Below are 14969 nucleotides of genomic sequence, written 5' to 3' on the forward strand. Positions count from 1 at the left end.
TACATTCTGATCATTTGGTATTATTTGGGATACTCAAATATTTTTAGCGGTGCCAACCGCTCTACATTTGACTCTGTCCGTGTGTGTGTCCGTCCGTCCGTCCGTCCGTCCGTCCGTCCGTCCGTATATTATGTCCCTCCGTATGCTTGAACACGGCAAAACACATGCACCACTTCAACCCACACACACACACACACACACACACACACACAAATACTGCACACATGCGCACACACGAACACACGCACACACACTTGACTAGAGCCATATGAAATCCGTTTTATTTTTTTCCCAATTCCGTTTTATTTTTTCCCAAATTCTGTTTTTTCCATTTTAATATTTCTGAATTCTGTATTTTGCTTTTTATGCTCATTTTTACCATAAAAAAAGTGTCTGGTAAGTGGAAATGAATAAATGTTCAAGATATAACAGTCCATACATGGCCCTTGTTGTGTTATACGCAAAAATGTTCCCAAAATAATTCGGTCTAATTCGGTCTGAGCATGCGCAAAATGGCGTCGCCCATGTATTATTGTTTCTATCGTCTTTCTAAGACTATTTCTACGTGGATTTTACTGTTTATAAAGTAGGATGTGGCCATGCAAAATGGTGGTGTCCCGTGGATTTGTAAAAATGTGCGGTAAAAAAAAATATTTTACCGCGTTTTTTTTTAATTTTCCAAATTCTGCAATATTCCGTGTTTTATTCCAATTCCATTTTTATTGGTCATTTCCGCGATTCCGTCCGCGATTCCGTTAACACGGATTTCATATGACTCTACACTTGACGTCCGTATGTCCGTCCGTATGTTATGTCCGTTTGAGCACGGCATTTAACCAGCAATAACTTCTGTTCGCAGCATGCTACGGACTACAAATTTAGTACATGGACTAAAACCACCAATAGGGACGAACTGTAATTACTTAAGCCCCGCCCCCTCTGTCTGCCCATTGGCTGGGCTTTAAACAGCCATTATTCCAGTTTGCAGCATGCTACCAAGTACAAATTTGGTAAGTGGACTCAGACCATCAATAGGGACGAACTGAAATTAGTTAAGCCCCGCCCCAAAGGCACCGCTTCCTTCACACAAGGTGTGATTTTATTTTTTTGTGCATGCAGGAGCCCTGTCCCATTTACAATACCATACTATAGCCCCAATTCTAACTTTTAGAGCCCTAAACAGAGCTGATTCATACAGACATCAGCTTGCCTGCATTTGTCGCATTCACTATTTTACTATCTGCCTAAACCCTGTTTCTGTGGTACTATCCAGAATATTACGCTTTCACTCTGGATCAAGATCAGAATATGAACTTCAGTATTTTGCAGTAAACACAATGACATGGGGTGTATTCCAGCAAGTAGGATTAGATGATGAGGATCTATTTAGTCACAATTTATGGAAATTTCCAGAAAAAAAATGTGAAAAAAAGAAAAACGTGTCTGACGCCCTGAGTGTCCACACATACTTTTTTCCCCTTTTTTTTATATAGCTTTTCCTATGCATTTGAGCCTTTCATCCACACACAAACACGCTTCGGTCCCCTGAAAACAATGTTTGTGGAAAACTGCGGCCAGGGTGAAGAAGATGACCATATTTGCATTGTCGTGTGGACATGGTAAACAGCGTTTTTGTTTGCCACGCTAAAGTGTTTGGCAGATGTGTAGTTTTTTTCCCCCCCTGTGATGTCATCTCCTAGCACCAGTTTCACAGTCCACCATATTGAGGCACAGAGGCATCACAATATGTTCGGTCATTGTTGCCCAACTCAAGTTGGGACTGAGAAGTGTGCTTCGTTTTTTTTTCTGTGTTCATTTCAATATGGCCTTAAAATGTTCACCGCCAACATGCATGGTTTGGATTTAAACTATCCCTGCTTGATCGATCCGGATCCCTAAATTATAATCAGCTGCTGTGTGGAACCAAGAATCCTGGAGATGCTGCATCTGGCTCAACCAAGTCAGCCTTCAAGTTTAAGTTCAAGATATCTTGAGCCAGATTTGTGGAATGCAACCATGGTGTGATTATATGCCATGGGGCTAGTGGGAACTGCCGAAACAATGCAATAGCAATGTCATAGGAACAGCTCAAACACTCGCAAGGAGATGAGAATGGAGATGAAGTGAGGGAGGGGGCGTGATTGTGGAGGACGAGACGCAGGAAGAAAGAAAGGCGATGGAGAGACGGACCAAAACAGAGAAATCAATAATGCAATAGAACTCTCCAGACGCGACTGTGTGTTAGAAGTTGTCCTTAATGACATACATTGAGAGCGATGATTAATCCACTGAGAAAGGCAGAGATCACTGTGTGTGTGTGTGTGCGCGCACGCGCGTTCGTGTGCGCTAGTGTGCTAAGTGTGTGCGTGCATGTGTGACCTTGTCCAACAGCATTGTAGATATAAAAATCTCACAATCCAGTCTGTAAAAGACAGCTTGCCTTGTACATTCACCACAAGGAATTTTATTGCCCACATTATAGCCGAGGCTTGAATTATGCTCACATGGACACGCAGGCACGCAGGCACACAGGCACGCACGCACGCACGCACCCATCTACAAATGCACAAACATGAAAAATGTGCCATCATGAAAAAAAATATGCTCCTGCATACAAGCACACACGCACACGCACACACACACACACACACACACACACACACACACACACACACAGATTTGTAGACAGGCTTTTATGGCAGGTGGACAGAAACCCAAGGTCAGAGAGTATTGATTGTCCCCAGTTGTCCCCATCTGTCTTATCAGGTGGGGCCTTCCTTTCTCGCTCCTCTCCAACCTTTAACCCACTGCCAACCGGTACAGAAGCTGCAGCTCACGCGTTAGCTAATACTTCTTTCCTCTCCAGTGTTGGGCAAGATACTAAAAAAAGTGTTTATAGCTACTACTAAATTAGTTACTGCTTTCAAAAAGCAACTTATTTACTACTAGGTACTGCATTATAAAAGTAACTAGTTATGTTACTACTTTAGTTCATTTTGTGTGACTTTTGAGTTACTTTTATTTATTTATTTACTTGTTTATTTGTTTATTTATTTTTGCTTCAATATTAATGTATACATTTTCATGTTGCTGCAGCACAAGACGACAACTCTCTCAACTTTCATCTATTGCTCACTATGATGAAAACTAGTAGAATCATGTCTTCTGCCTGGACGGATCAACATCATCTTGAACGCTCCTCTGTATTGGCAGAACTGTCAATCACAGTGACTACTGGCCAATCACAACACGTTCTTACCGGGTCTTACTCAAACTAGCGGTACTACATCTGTGACATCCAAACACTATGTTTTACTCACTAGTGCATGGAAACATACACATTGAAAGTGTCCATTTAACTCTGAGTTACGGGTCCATTTGGTTACATTTGTGTAGTCTCAGAGTTACAACACGAATAGATAAATGAACACTGAGGATTTTACTGTGTGTCAGGCGACTGGCCAAAGCGTTTATTCTAATCTTTGCTAGCAATTAGCCACTGTCTCTGAGATCCAGCGTCAATGACACACCTACTGCACCCCACAGGTCATTATTCAAACATCTCCTCTGAATTTAGCAGCAGAATGCAGCAGCTAAATTATGGCAAAAAAAATCCTACAAATGTTTTAAGTTCGGTCTTTCTTATCACATGCAGATGTGTATGGATGTGCTTGTGCGTGCACACACACACAAATTATATAAAGCATCCCCATGTAAAGCACAAACAACTGAGAATAGACAGAAGAGAAATGTATGCACTTTAATGCACAGTTGGAAAACTCCCGCCACACACACAAGCCCACACACACACACACACACACACACACACACACACACACACACACACACACACACACAGTCTGATTCTGTGATGCAGAACATTTTAAGATTAAACAGTAATGTGGAATCAATGTCTATGTTTGACCTCCATTAAACAGCATGAAAAGAGCTATTAGGGTGTGTGTGTGTGTGTGTGTGTGTGTGTGTGTGTGTGTGTGTGTGTGTGTGTGTGTGTGTGTGTGTGTGTGTGTGTGTGCGTGCGTGCGTGCGTGCGTGCGTGCGTGCGTGCGTGCGTGCGTGCGTGCGTGCGTGCGTGCGTGTGCGTGCGGCCGTGGTGGGGGGAGAGGATTCATCATATGGGTAATCAAAAGCTACTTAAAAAAGCATGTGAATGGAAGGCTTAGAAGCCCCTCAGGGGGGGGGTCTCTAAACACATACTCTCTGATATATGAAGGATCAGATATATCAGGATGCGGGCTCACTATGGGTTCATCCAAAATGAGGATGCATGGAGATATAAGACATACACACAACACACTGCAAGCATATTTCTCATTCATTCGTATTTATAACTTTGGAGATCTAGTCACACACATTGGGGAAGGGATGCCCCCTGCATCCCTTCACTCAAAAAAAAAACACACACACACACACACACACACACACACACACAAACACACACACAATCACAGTAAATGCTAACCTCTCCCAGTAGAGGTGTTTTCCCATCTGACTCAGTGACCCAGGCATTCTTCTCTGTTCCACGATCATAGGAGTCATATGATGCATTCCCTACCCTCCTACTGGTGGCGATTGCTGGATCCTGGGGGTGACAATAAATGAAGTTATTGGAGAACATACAGGCCATTCACACTTGTAAGTTGGCTGGTAGACCAACACTTTAAATGGCCAAGGCAGGAGGATGCTGATCATTTCCATGGCTAGTTGTGCTTTTTGTCTTTGCCAGGTCGACGGGCCGGGAGAAGACGACTGTGTGTTTCTGCAGGCTAGAACCCACGACTGACACAAGTAGGCCATGCAGAGCCCTGTTCTGGTTTATCCAGGGCCGGATTAGCACTATGTGGTGCCCCAGGGCGACCTCAAATTGAAGTGCCCCCCGCGCGCCCGCGCGCGGGCGCTGAAATCGTGCGCTTGCGCGAAAAATTGGCGGATTTTGTTAGTTTCTTTACGGTTTTTGGTTACTTTATTTCAGTTTTAGGGTTATGGTTATGTTAAGGCTATGATATTTAATTCTTATTAAAAAAAGAAAAAAAAAAAGTTTTTTTTTTTTTTTTTTTTTGTGCCCCCATTGGCTGGTGCCCCAGGGCACTCGCCCATAACGGCCTATGGGTAATCCGGCCCTGGGTTTATCAGTCGTATCATTCACTAGCATGGTCAACTGAGGATTAGGGTTATCGTTTATGACTTGCATCGTTTCCGAGTGGTCTAGCGTCGCACAATCTATAATGAATCTTCAGGATTCAGGTGCATCTTACCAGGATAAGGATGTATCTCTGGCCCTTCTCGTGCAGGTAGTCGGCAAACTGAGGCAGCTCTCTGAACTTGATGTTGTCATAAGTGAAGTCCTTTTTGTCCTCCATGTAGTCTATGTCAGTGTACTGGATATCCTGGAGGTGAAACACAAGAGGACATTAGAAAAAGGTGTTGTGAATTACATGGTTTCTGTATATTGTAGAAAATGGAAGATATGACAAAGTGCAAACTACAAACTATATTTCAGTTGAACACGTATTCAGCATGTGGTTATATAAACGTGATCAATGTGCATCCCTATTTAGCCTTTTTTTATTAACATTATTGTTTAAGCCAATTTCACAGTAGGGGGCCAGGTTATTTGGGGTTCTTGGCATGGAAAGAATTGGCAATTCTGCAATGTCACAATTTCTTAACAAACTGGCTCACCTACTGTACAACTTTCATTAACATAACTCAATTTGGAGTAATACTTCCACCATGGCTACAGCTAACCGCTGCCATGCATTGCTCTATACCGGAAGAGGAAAGCCTGGTTTACTGAGTAAATTGCCAAAAACAGACATGGAAGACAAGAACAGAAGTTGGAAGTGGAAAATGTTGGTCTGTGCTTAAAAGAAAAAAAGGTGGAAAAAAATAATATTAAAATGACAGAATATTACTGCTTAGTTCAAATGTTACTTTTAGCATAGCTTAAGTACTTAGGCTTGTACAGGAATCACATTACACCAACTCTTCCACTCTGGTTTTTACTGATACCCCAATTCCAAAGCGAAATGGCCCCAGGCTAGGCTACTGCTACAAAGGATCCAACCCCCAAGAATGAGTTGACCCAGATAACCACGTTGTGCTGTACCACATGTGTTACATAAGTCTCTTGATGTCTTTATTCAAAATGCACTATTACTATCAAAAATCCCAAACCTAATTGGAAATGCTAACATGGTGGTGGCACAGCTCCCATGTATTAAAGTGATATCTGCATTCGAATAGGCAACTAATGTATTCAAACAAGTGAAATTTGTTACGTGTTTAATGTGCCCACTCATACCTGTATGTGACTTTGACTCATCCACTCAAATATTTGCATTTGCAACACTTTAATTAATGCATCCCCCCATTATGTCTGGCAACTGTAGATTACTGTTTCACAATCAGTGGTCCACAGACCGTCGCGCTCATGTCACCGTGACTCAGCCATAACCAAATAAGGAATTCCCAATGCAGCTACGCCCAAATCTGGAGTGTGTTGTCTAACCTAAATGTGTCATCATGGCATAAGTCAGCTCCATATATGGCCATAAAGGGTACAGGGACTGATAGATACAGAGATCTTCATATATGGGCATAAAAGGGACATGGACTGACAGATACAGAGATCTATCAGCATGCCCATATATGGGCATATACTGATGACACCAGGGATCTCCATATATGGGCATAAAAGGGACAAGGGCTGACACATACAGAGATCTCCATACTGTATATGGGCATATCAGTCGGATCGGCGGTGCGACGCAAACTATAGATGTTGCAGTATAGTGCTGCAGCTCGTATGGAAAATCAGTACGTTCGCGAAAGGCACGTTATTTTTCCGACGGGCATGAGACAGAGCGAGCGGGAGGCTTCGACGTCGCCACCCATGCTACAACACAGGCACTCCCAAACCATTCTCCCACGAGCACACCCTGGCCAGCTAAAAGTCAATGCCAACCGTCTGCCGAATGCGTTGATTTCGACCTGTGATGGTAAGTGATGGAGCTAGACGCAAAGTACCGGAGTTATCGGGCCCGGCCTCAAGTTGGAGAAAGACCCTGTTAAGACTGTTAAGGGCTTGATATAGTAGGTTACTTGATTGCGCGTGGCTATGCATCACATGAAGATGCTTTAGCAGATATAGCTTCTCTGTCAGCTGGCATGTGTCCATTCAGCCGGGGGACCTTGATGTAAGTGCTAGCATCTTGGCTAATGTGTTTCAGAAGTTTGTGAGGACCCTGTAAATGTTATCACATAAAGTATTTAAAAAAAAACTTTCGGGTTTGGGTGTGTCTTCATGCTCGTTCTCTCTCTCTGCCTGTCTGTTGGCTGCCAAATTCTTCTCCATATCGACGGAGCAGATGGTTGGCAAGCCCTGCCAGATCTTTCCCCCTAATGGTAATCAGCTCCAGACATATTAGGGAGAATGTGATAATGCCCTCTGTGGTCTATCTGATGGATATCAAATATGTCCCTGAGTACGGAAGGAGTGGAACCAGCTGCATCCTAATGGGTTTCAGACAGGGAAGACATATTGGCGATTATCAGAGTAAAATATTGAAAGGGGGTCAGAGGCGTTTTGTCTGTGGGCGGATCGTCAGAACACATTATTTCAAACTGTGTTGGCTATTGTTTCTGTCAGTGTTTCGTATTATTGCGTTGGAGCTGTCCGACACGGTCATTCTGAGATTACTATGTCAGGGCCCACATTCCTTGATTTACATTTCACCTGACCTCTGTAATGCAGTCGTATTCTGAGAGGCTTTGTACCTGCACATAGGCCTGTCACAGTTATTACAAAATCATCTGATTTATTTGAGTTAATCGCAATTACTTTGCATAATCGGCATGATTGTCATAATGTAAAAAATTTGATGAATGAAACATTTTCAAACATTTTCAAAAAATAGCGGCAAGCTCACAATGCATTGCTGCATGTTGTGAGCTTGTAGATCAGTTATTTCCACAAATGTTTTGTTGTTGAAAGTTTAGTTATTAAATAAGTCACTACTTTGTTTGTCATATCTGCCCTGAGCAACTTTTGTTTATGCCTAAAAAGCCAGAATGCCTCGATATTCAATGCCAAAAACACAATTAAATCGTTAATCACAATTATTTGAGTGACAATGAATTGTCAAGTAAAGTCTCATGATCGTGACAGCCCTGCATGAATCATGATCAGTTGTCCTCTAACGCAGTGGTTCTCAACTTACTCCTCTTCGTCCCCTATGGGACATAAGGCTTCATTGAGCGCTCTCCATTGCATTTGGTCCCTGGCAGCATGTTGCGCCTCTCCCCATGACAGGTTCATCTGTTCTAGCTCTTGTGTCACAGTTCTGCGCCAGGTGGTTTTGGGCCTCCCAGGTTTTATTGCCTGGTGGTGTCCATTTTAAGGCGACCTTTGTGATGTGGTCCTGCTCCATCCTCAGCACATGTCCTAGCCATCTCAGGCGTCTGTGTGTAATATCCTTGGTGATGCTCCGGCTCCTTGTTTGTTTGTACAGTTCATTATTGGAGATTTTATTAGGCCAAAAGATCTGCCATATTTGTCGGAGGCATCTGTTGTGGAACACTTCCATTTTCCTCATGTCTGTTTTGACCACTCACCAGCTCTCGGTACCATACAGCAGAACAGACTTAACATTGCTGTTGTATAGGAGCATCTTGGTTTTAAGACTGTACTGCTTTGATCTCCAGATTGAACAGAGTTGGGAGAAGGCACCCTGAGCCTTTCCCAGCCTTGCCTTAATGTCTTTTGATGCCCCGCTGTCCTTACTGAGGAGGCTGCCCAGATAAGTGAAATCTTCCACAAACGCAAGTGGTTCCTCATCAACCAGGACGGGTCCTGTGTGGATGGAGTTGACACACAACACTTGTGTTTTGGAGGTGTTGATACGGAGTCCGACCTGTCTGGCAAAGTTGTTAAGCCTGTCAGTTTTAGCCTGCATGTTGTTGTGGTTGGTTGATAGGAGAGCAAGATCGTCAGAGAAGTCAAGATCTTCCAGCAGGGAGAATAGAGTCCATTGGATGCCTCTGGGTCTGTCAGCTGTGGTGTTGGTGGTAATCCAGTCTATGTCGGCAAGGAAGAGGATAGGAGATGATGCACCCCTGTCTCACTCCGGACTGCACAGGAAACCACTCAGAAAGGTTATTTCCCAAGATGACACTACACTCAAACTGTTCATAGAATGAACAGTTTGAGTGTAGTGTAGAATGTTTTTATGATGGAGATGATCTTTGAGGAGTGCAGTATCTTCCAGAGGGTGTTTCGGTGGACACTGTCGAAGGCCTTCCTGAAATCCACAAAGTTGATGAAGAGGGGTGTGTTCCATTCCAGGCACTGCTCTATTATGTTTCGCAGCGCAAAGATTTGGTCCATACATCCTCTTCCCTTCCTGAAGCCTGCTTGCTCCTGTCTAAGCCTGGTGTCAATGGCTGTCTCCATCCTATTGAGAAAGACTCTGCAGAACACCTTGCTTGGAATTGATAATAGTGTGATTCCACGCCAGTTGTTGCAGTTCTTGGTGTCGCCCTTCTTGGGGATTTTGACAATAAGACCTTTGGACCAGTCTTCAGGGATGGTGTCACTGTTCCAAATGTTTTGGAAGAGGTCCGTCAGCACTCGTGTTGATCTAGGGACGTCGGCCTTCAGCATCTCAGCATGGATGGCAGCAGTTCTCAAGTATTTTCCGAATTGATATGAATTTGGCCCCGGACCCCCATCTGAAAAGATTTTGTGCCAGGGACGATCCCCTTCCTTGTCCTGGATTGAATGTGAGATGCGCGTGTTGTTTTTTGTGTTTTCTATGATTTCTTGTTCTCATTTGTCTTGCTTTTTGTTCTCTGTTGTTATGTTTACTTTTCTTTTCTTGTATGTATCAAAAAATTGCAGACCCCTTTTGTTTACACTATCATCCATTTCACTGTCTTTGTTTTTCTGCCAAAAATCAATAAAAGAGATTTGTAAAAAAAAAAAATGTCAAAGAATAAATAACGCACATCCTCCGTTTTTTGGTGCTGAGCCAAACTGCAAAAACTGAATCATGAAAAACAAGAGGGGGAAAAACAAGAGGGGACACAAGTGACCTTCAAAAAAAACACAAGGTCCAAACGTATGTATTACTGCTGTGAGTGTGACTAAAACTTTAAAAGTGAGTTGCAAGCCCCCTCTTTCCCAGGAATTATTTTCAAAATAGTTTAAAAAAATAGCAGATCTACAAGTTCACAATGCGTCACATGACAACACGTGAGCTTGTAGATCTGCTTTTTTCGTTAAAGTGGTCAAGTGGTTTCCTAATTTTGCTGGGGACCACCTGGAACCCCCTCAAGGACCCCTGGGTGTCCCTGGACACCACTTTGAGAACCACTGCTCTAAGGCAGTGGTTTCAACCTTTTTCAACCTTTTTCATTCCAAGGACCCCTAAATTGATATACATTTGGCCACGGACCCCAATCTGAAAATGTTGTGCCAGGGACCCCCAGAAGCAAAGATTTTAGTTAAAAATGTTCTCTTTAAAAATATATATATATTCAAAGATATGCATACATTTTCAAGATTTTTCAAAAATAGAAGATATACAAGCTCATAGCGTGGCACTCGGTGCCGCTATGAGCTTGTAGATCTGATATTTTTGAATGGCCAAAGCTAAGTGGTTAAAATGATTGTGATGCTATGTTAAATAATGGACCACTGGTGGTCCCCGGACCACTGGTTGACAACCACTGCTCTAAGGCATGAAAAAGTAGCCTGGCATTGCAAGACCGATCACGTGGGATTACTCACACGTTCCTACACAATATCGTGGAGGAACATGTGAGTGATCTCATGTGATCAGTCTGCCAGTGCCAGGCTAAGGAAAAAGTCCACCTGAGGTGATATTTATCTCAGAGGGGAAATGGTTTGCAAAGGACAATTCAGGCCAGGATAAACAAGCTAACAAAGGGATCTCAGTTGATTGATTTTCGATCATCACTAATATTTGGAGACGCTTTAAAACTACCGGTCCAGAAGATTGAACTGGGGGGCCTATAGTACACTCTCCATTATTTGACGGAAAGCTGGATTATCCCGTCAAGCTAAAGGCCACCCCTATCCGTCCGACAGTCTATCGAGCCCCCTGCTTCAACGTTCATACTGTATCACGTCTCATGTTGACAATATAATGGTTAAGCCTCCTGCCTCTGAACCACACTCGTAGAGGAACACTGATACAGTAGCTGTTATTCTGGAAGTCCAGAAATCCCTCCCAGTACATAATGTCACTGTAGAAGCAGTGAAAGGTTTGTCCAACATTTCCTATTGGGATTGAAGTAACCGCGATGAGGAAATACTAAAAAGGGAGACTGCACCCCATTCCCCAGAAATAGCAGAAAGAATGCATGCAGAAAGAATGCATGCACAAACACATACACACAGAAACACACACACACACACTCACATATCAATTTGAGAAAAGGCGCCACACACACACACACACACGCGCGCGTGTGTGTGTCTTTGGACATTCACAGGCATGCACACAGAGAGCAGAAAATAGTCTTTGGGTCTTACTGTAAGCACTGTTATCAGCCGATACACAGACTGTTAGTGAGAGGCCACAGGGCATAATCCAGCGACAGTATCACAAGCCTGGGATCATTACCCATCAACACCTCTCTGGAACCAGAGACATGTGATATGGCTTTCTCTCACACACACACACACACACACACACACACACACACACAGACACACACACACACACACACACACACACACACACACACACACACACACACACACACACACACACACACACACACACACACACACACACACACACACACACACACACACACGAAATAAAACTTAAATGAAAAAGGGCTCATTGTTTTTTCTGAGGGCTTGAATTCTACCCCTGTACTGCTGGAATTCCCTTCTTTCCAAGAGAGATCAACGGAAACAGAAAAAATGGAGAAAAAAGGAAAAGGTGAAAGCCACACAAACAAATACAGTATATGGAGATGGGAAAAAAAGCCTCAACATTGAAACATTAACATGTAAGTCAGTCTTTATTGTCCTAGTAAACACTGTGATGTGGACTTAACAGTACGTGACAAGAATATCTCCGCTCCTGATTTGATCACACCAACAAGTGATGCCATGGAGTAAAACTATTTCCGTATGTACTTGCCTGTACCTTGCCTCAATACATTAGGTTACATCCATTGAGCCATGTCTGCAGCTTTTTTATGTGCAGTTATTAAACTTTAATTAGTGTGGTTGTTACGTAACCATGATAGCCTGTGTCAACTTTAACAACAGACAATGATATACCTTTCAGGACTCAATATACAGTCTCATGTCTATCTAAAGCCATTCACCACAGCTAGACAGAGGGAGTCAAATGGAACAAAAGGTAGTCCCCACTCCATTTTCCTGTTTTTGTCCCATTTCTCTTTCTATTCACCAGCTTTTTAAAGGCCAGGATCAATGGGGTACATTGTGGGCTAACTGAGGAAGTTAATTTGGCATGCACTGTGAAGAGGAATTGCTAACTTGAACAAAATCAATGTGATTAACAGAGTGGACATTAACAAAGAATAGCATCATAATAAAAATACAGTTTCTGTTTCTCCTCTCTGAAGCCTACACATACTAGCTGTATATCTATATCAGACAGACAGACAGACAGACAGACTGTAGAGCAACATAAAGCAGTGGTTCCCAAATGGTGTGCCAAGGCACACAGATATGCCATACACACATTTCCCAATACAGAGGCAAATTATACACTATAAAATGTATAGTTGAACCACTTTCAAATGCTGCGTCCCTTTTGGGATGTCTTTATAGGTTTTAAAAAATGTTTAAACAAAATTTAAATAATGGCAAAAATTGCAGATCACAACGCATCGTGAGACTGTAGATCGCGTTGAGATTTTGACTGCCCATTGGTGTGACTTAGGCACAAAAAGTTTTAAAACCACTGACAAAGACAGAAAAATGGACAGGAGAACACATATAGTAGGCAGTCAGATGGAATCTTACATATGGTAGTCCTACAGCGCGGTTCCTCTCCACTGTTTTCTTCACCTCCGCCAGACTCCCATAGTTCCAGCGAGAAATCTGGAAACCCAGGGACCAGTAGGGAGGAATCACAGGCATGCCAATCAACTGGAAACACACGCACGCAAAAACACGCACACGCACACGCACACACTGTTAAGATAAAAGGCTTTGGAGAGCAAACATAATGATAATCATAATGGACATACAGTAAGAAGCACATGCATCACATAAAAACTGTCACCTGCACTGACTCAAATGTTATAGACATTACATCACATAAAAACTGTCACCTGCACTGACTCAAATGTTATAGACATTACATCACATAAAAACTGTCACCTGCACTGACTCAAATGTTACATTAAATCACATAAAAACCATCACCTGCACTGACTCAAATGTTACATTACATCACATGAAAAACATCATCTGCACTGACTCAAATGTTATAGACATAACATTTTAGGTAGACACATAGCTGACACCAGTGACGGCTAAGCCCCCCTGGTGAAGGCTTAGCCCCCCTAAGCCCCTCCTCCCCCAATTGTGATGAAAAATGTTTATGGAATAAATAAATAAAATATATATACATTTTCAAATGCTTCCGGTCATACAGTCTGGAGCACGGAAGCTCTGAAAATGATTAAGGGGGGAAGCGGATGTGACGCCACCTCACCCTTCCGTTCAGTTTTTACAACCCTAATTTGTCCTAATATAAATAAAAATAATTGAAGCATATATAGCTTGCTGCTTATTATAAATGATAAAATAAAGTGTAAAGATATTTAAAAATATATTCTTGAACAGAATTGACATAGAGATGACAGCTTCGTGCCTCGGATTTCGGGAGGTGTAGTTCCAGACTCTACAGTATATAGCATTCAGAGATTGTGGAATAGTTGCAGTACGAATGAACAGGCAGAGGGCCAGTGTATTCAAGAACCTGTTGACAAGTACATTAAACACTTAAACCCTGTACACTTAATTGACCCTCTAGGTATGCTCCTTTTCCCCCTCCACACCAACTCTCTCCGCCGATAATAGCTGGTCTACAAGCTCACAACCCAGCTTGTATATTGGCTATTATCGCTGAATGTACAGGTATGCTCCAGAATAGATACAATACATATTACATAATGATTTTTCTAACCAACAGGACAACCTGCTTACCCCTCAAGAGTGTGGAGTGAAAATGGAGTCAAAATGTTTATAAATGTCATACAGTACTTTAAGAACATTTCTAGACATCTGTTGCCAATTGTAGTTGCCAGAAAAGCAGTTTTCCAACACTGCAAAATCCTGAGTGTACTTTTCATCCTGGCCTTAGATTCCATTGGTATAGCTGTGCCTCACCAGCATGAACTCTTGCACCACTTGTTCTGGTGTGTCTCCGAAAAGAATGTAGAAATCCAGAACTCCTCCGATAGTTCTGTAGGTCACGGCAGGAGCTGGCTGCAGTGTCACCTCTGAAAGGGAACAGACGCACGCATGCACGTACGCACACACACGCACGCACGCACGCACGCACGCACGCACGCACACAGAACTAGGTATGTGCTGCTGTGAACAAGATCTTAGAATTAAGCATTTGCTTAAAACGAATTCTGCTAGCAAACAAATAAAAACGTTTATGTCAGTACGGCACATTGTTTTACGTGACTTTCATCATTTCTGTTGCTAAGTATTAAAATATACAGTACGTATATACGGTGTGTGTGTGTGTGTGTGTGTGTGTGTGTACCCATGGCATTGCTGTTCATAAGAAAGACTCCAAATGACTTTCCGCTCTCGTCTTCCAGACACAGGAAGAAGGGATAGTGTCCGTAGAGGTTGTGTGTTCCCTGGAGGAATGGGACACAGAGAGAGAGAGAGAGAGAGAGAGAGAGAG

The 14969-nt window shown here is 42.8% G+C and overlaps 1 protein-coding gene across 1 annotated transcript in view; it reads right to left on the reverse strand.

The window, feature by feature from the left end:
* si (sucrase-isomaltase) overlaps positions 1 to 14969 on the reverse strand; it is a gene marked incomplete at both ends in the record, with an annotated part of 108036 nt that overhangs the window by 74943 nt on the left and 18124 nt on the right. The window contains 5 exons of the mRNA XM_084064645.1: positions 4484 to 4603; positions 5277 to 5408; positions 13061 to 13186; positions 14435 to 14547; positions 14823 to 14922. Coding sequence (XP_083920771.1) covers positions 4484 to 4603; positions 5277 to 5408; positions 13061 to 13186; positions 14435 to 14547; positions 14823 to 14922 — 591 coding nt within the window. The remainder of the gene's footprint in view (positions 1 to 4483; positions 4604 to 5276; positions 5409 to 13060; positions 13187 to 14434; positions 14548 to 14822; positions 14923 to 14969) is intronic.

This window comes from Gymnoscopelus microlampas (assembly GCF_963454915.1).
Source record: "Gymnoscopelus microlampas genome assembly, chromosome: 8".
NCBI classification, from domain to species: Eukaryota; Metazoa; Chordata; class Actinopteri; order Myctophiformes; family Myctophidae; genus Gymnoscopelus; species Gymnoscopelus microlampas.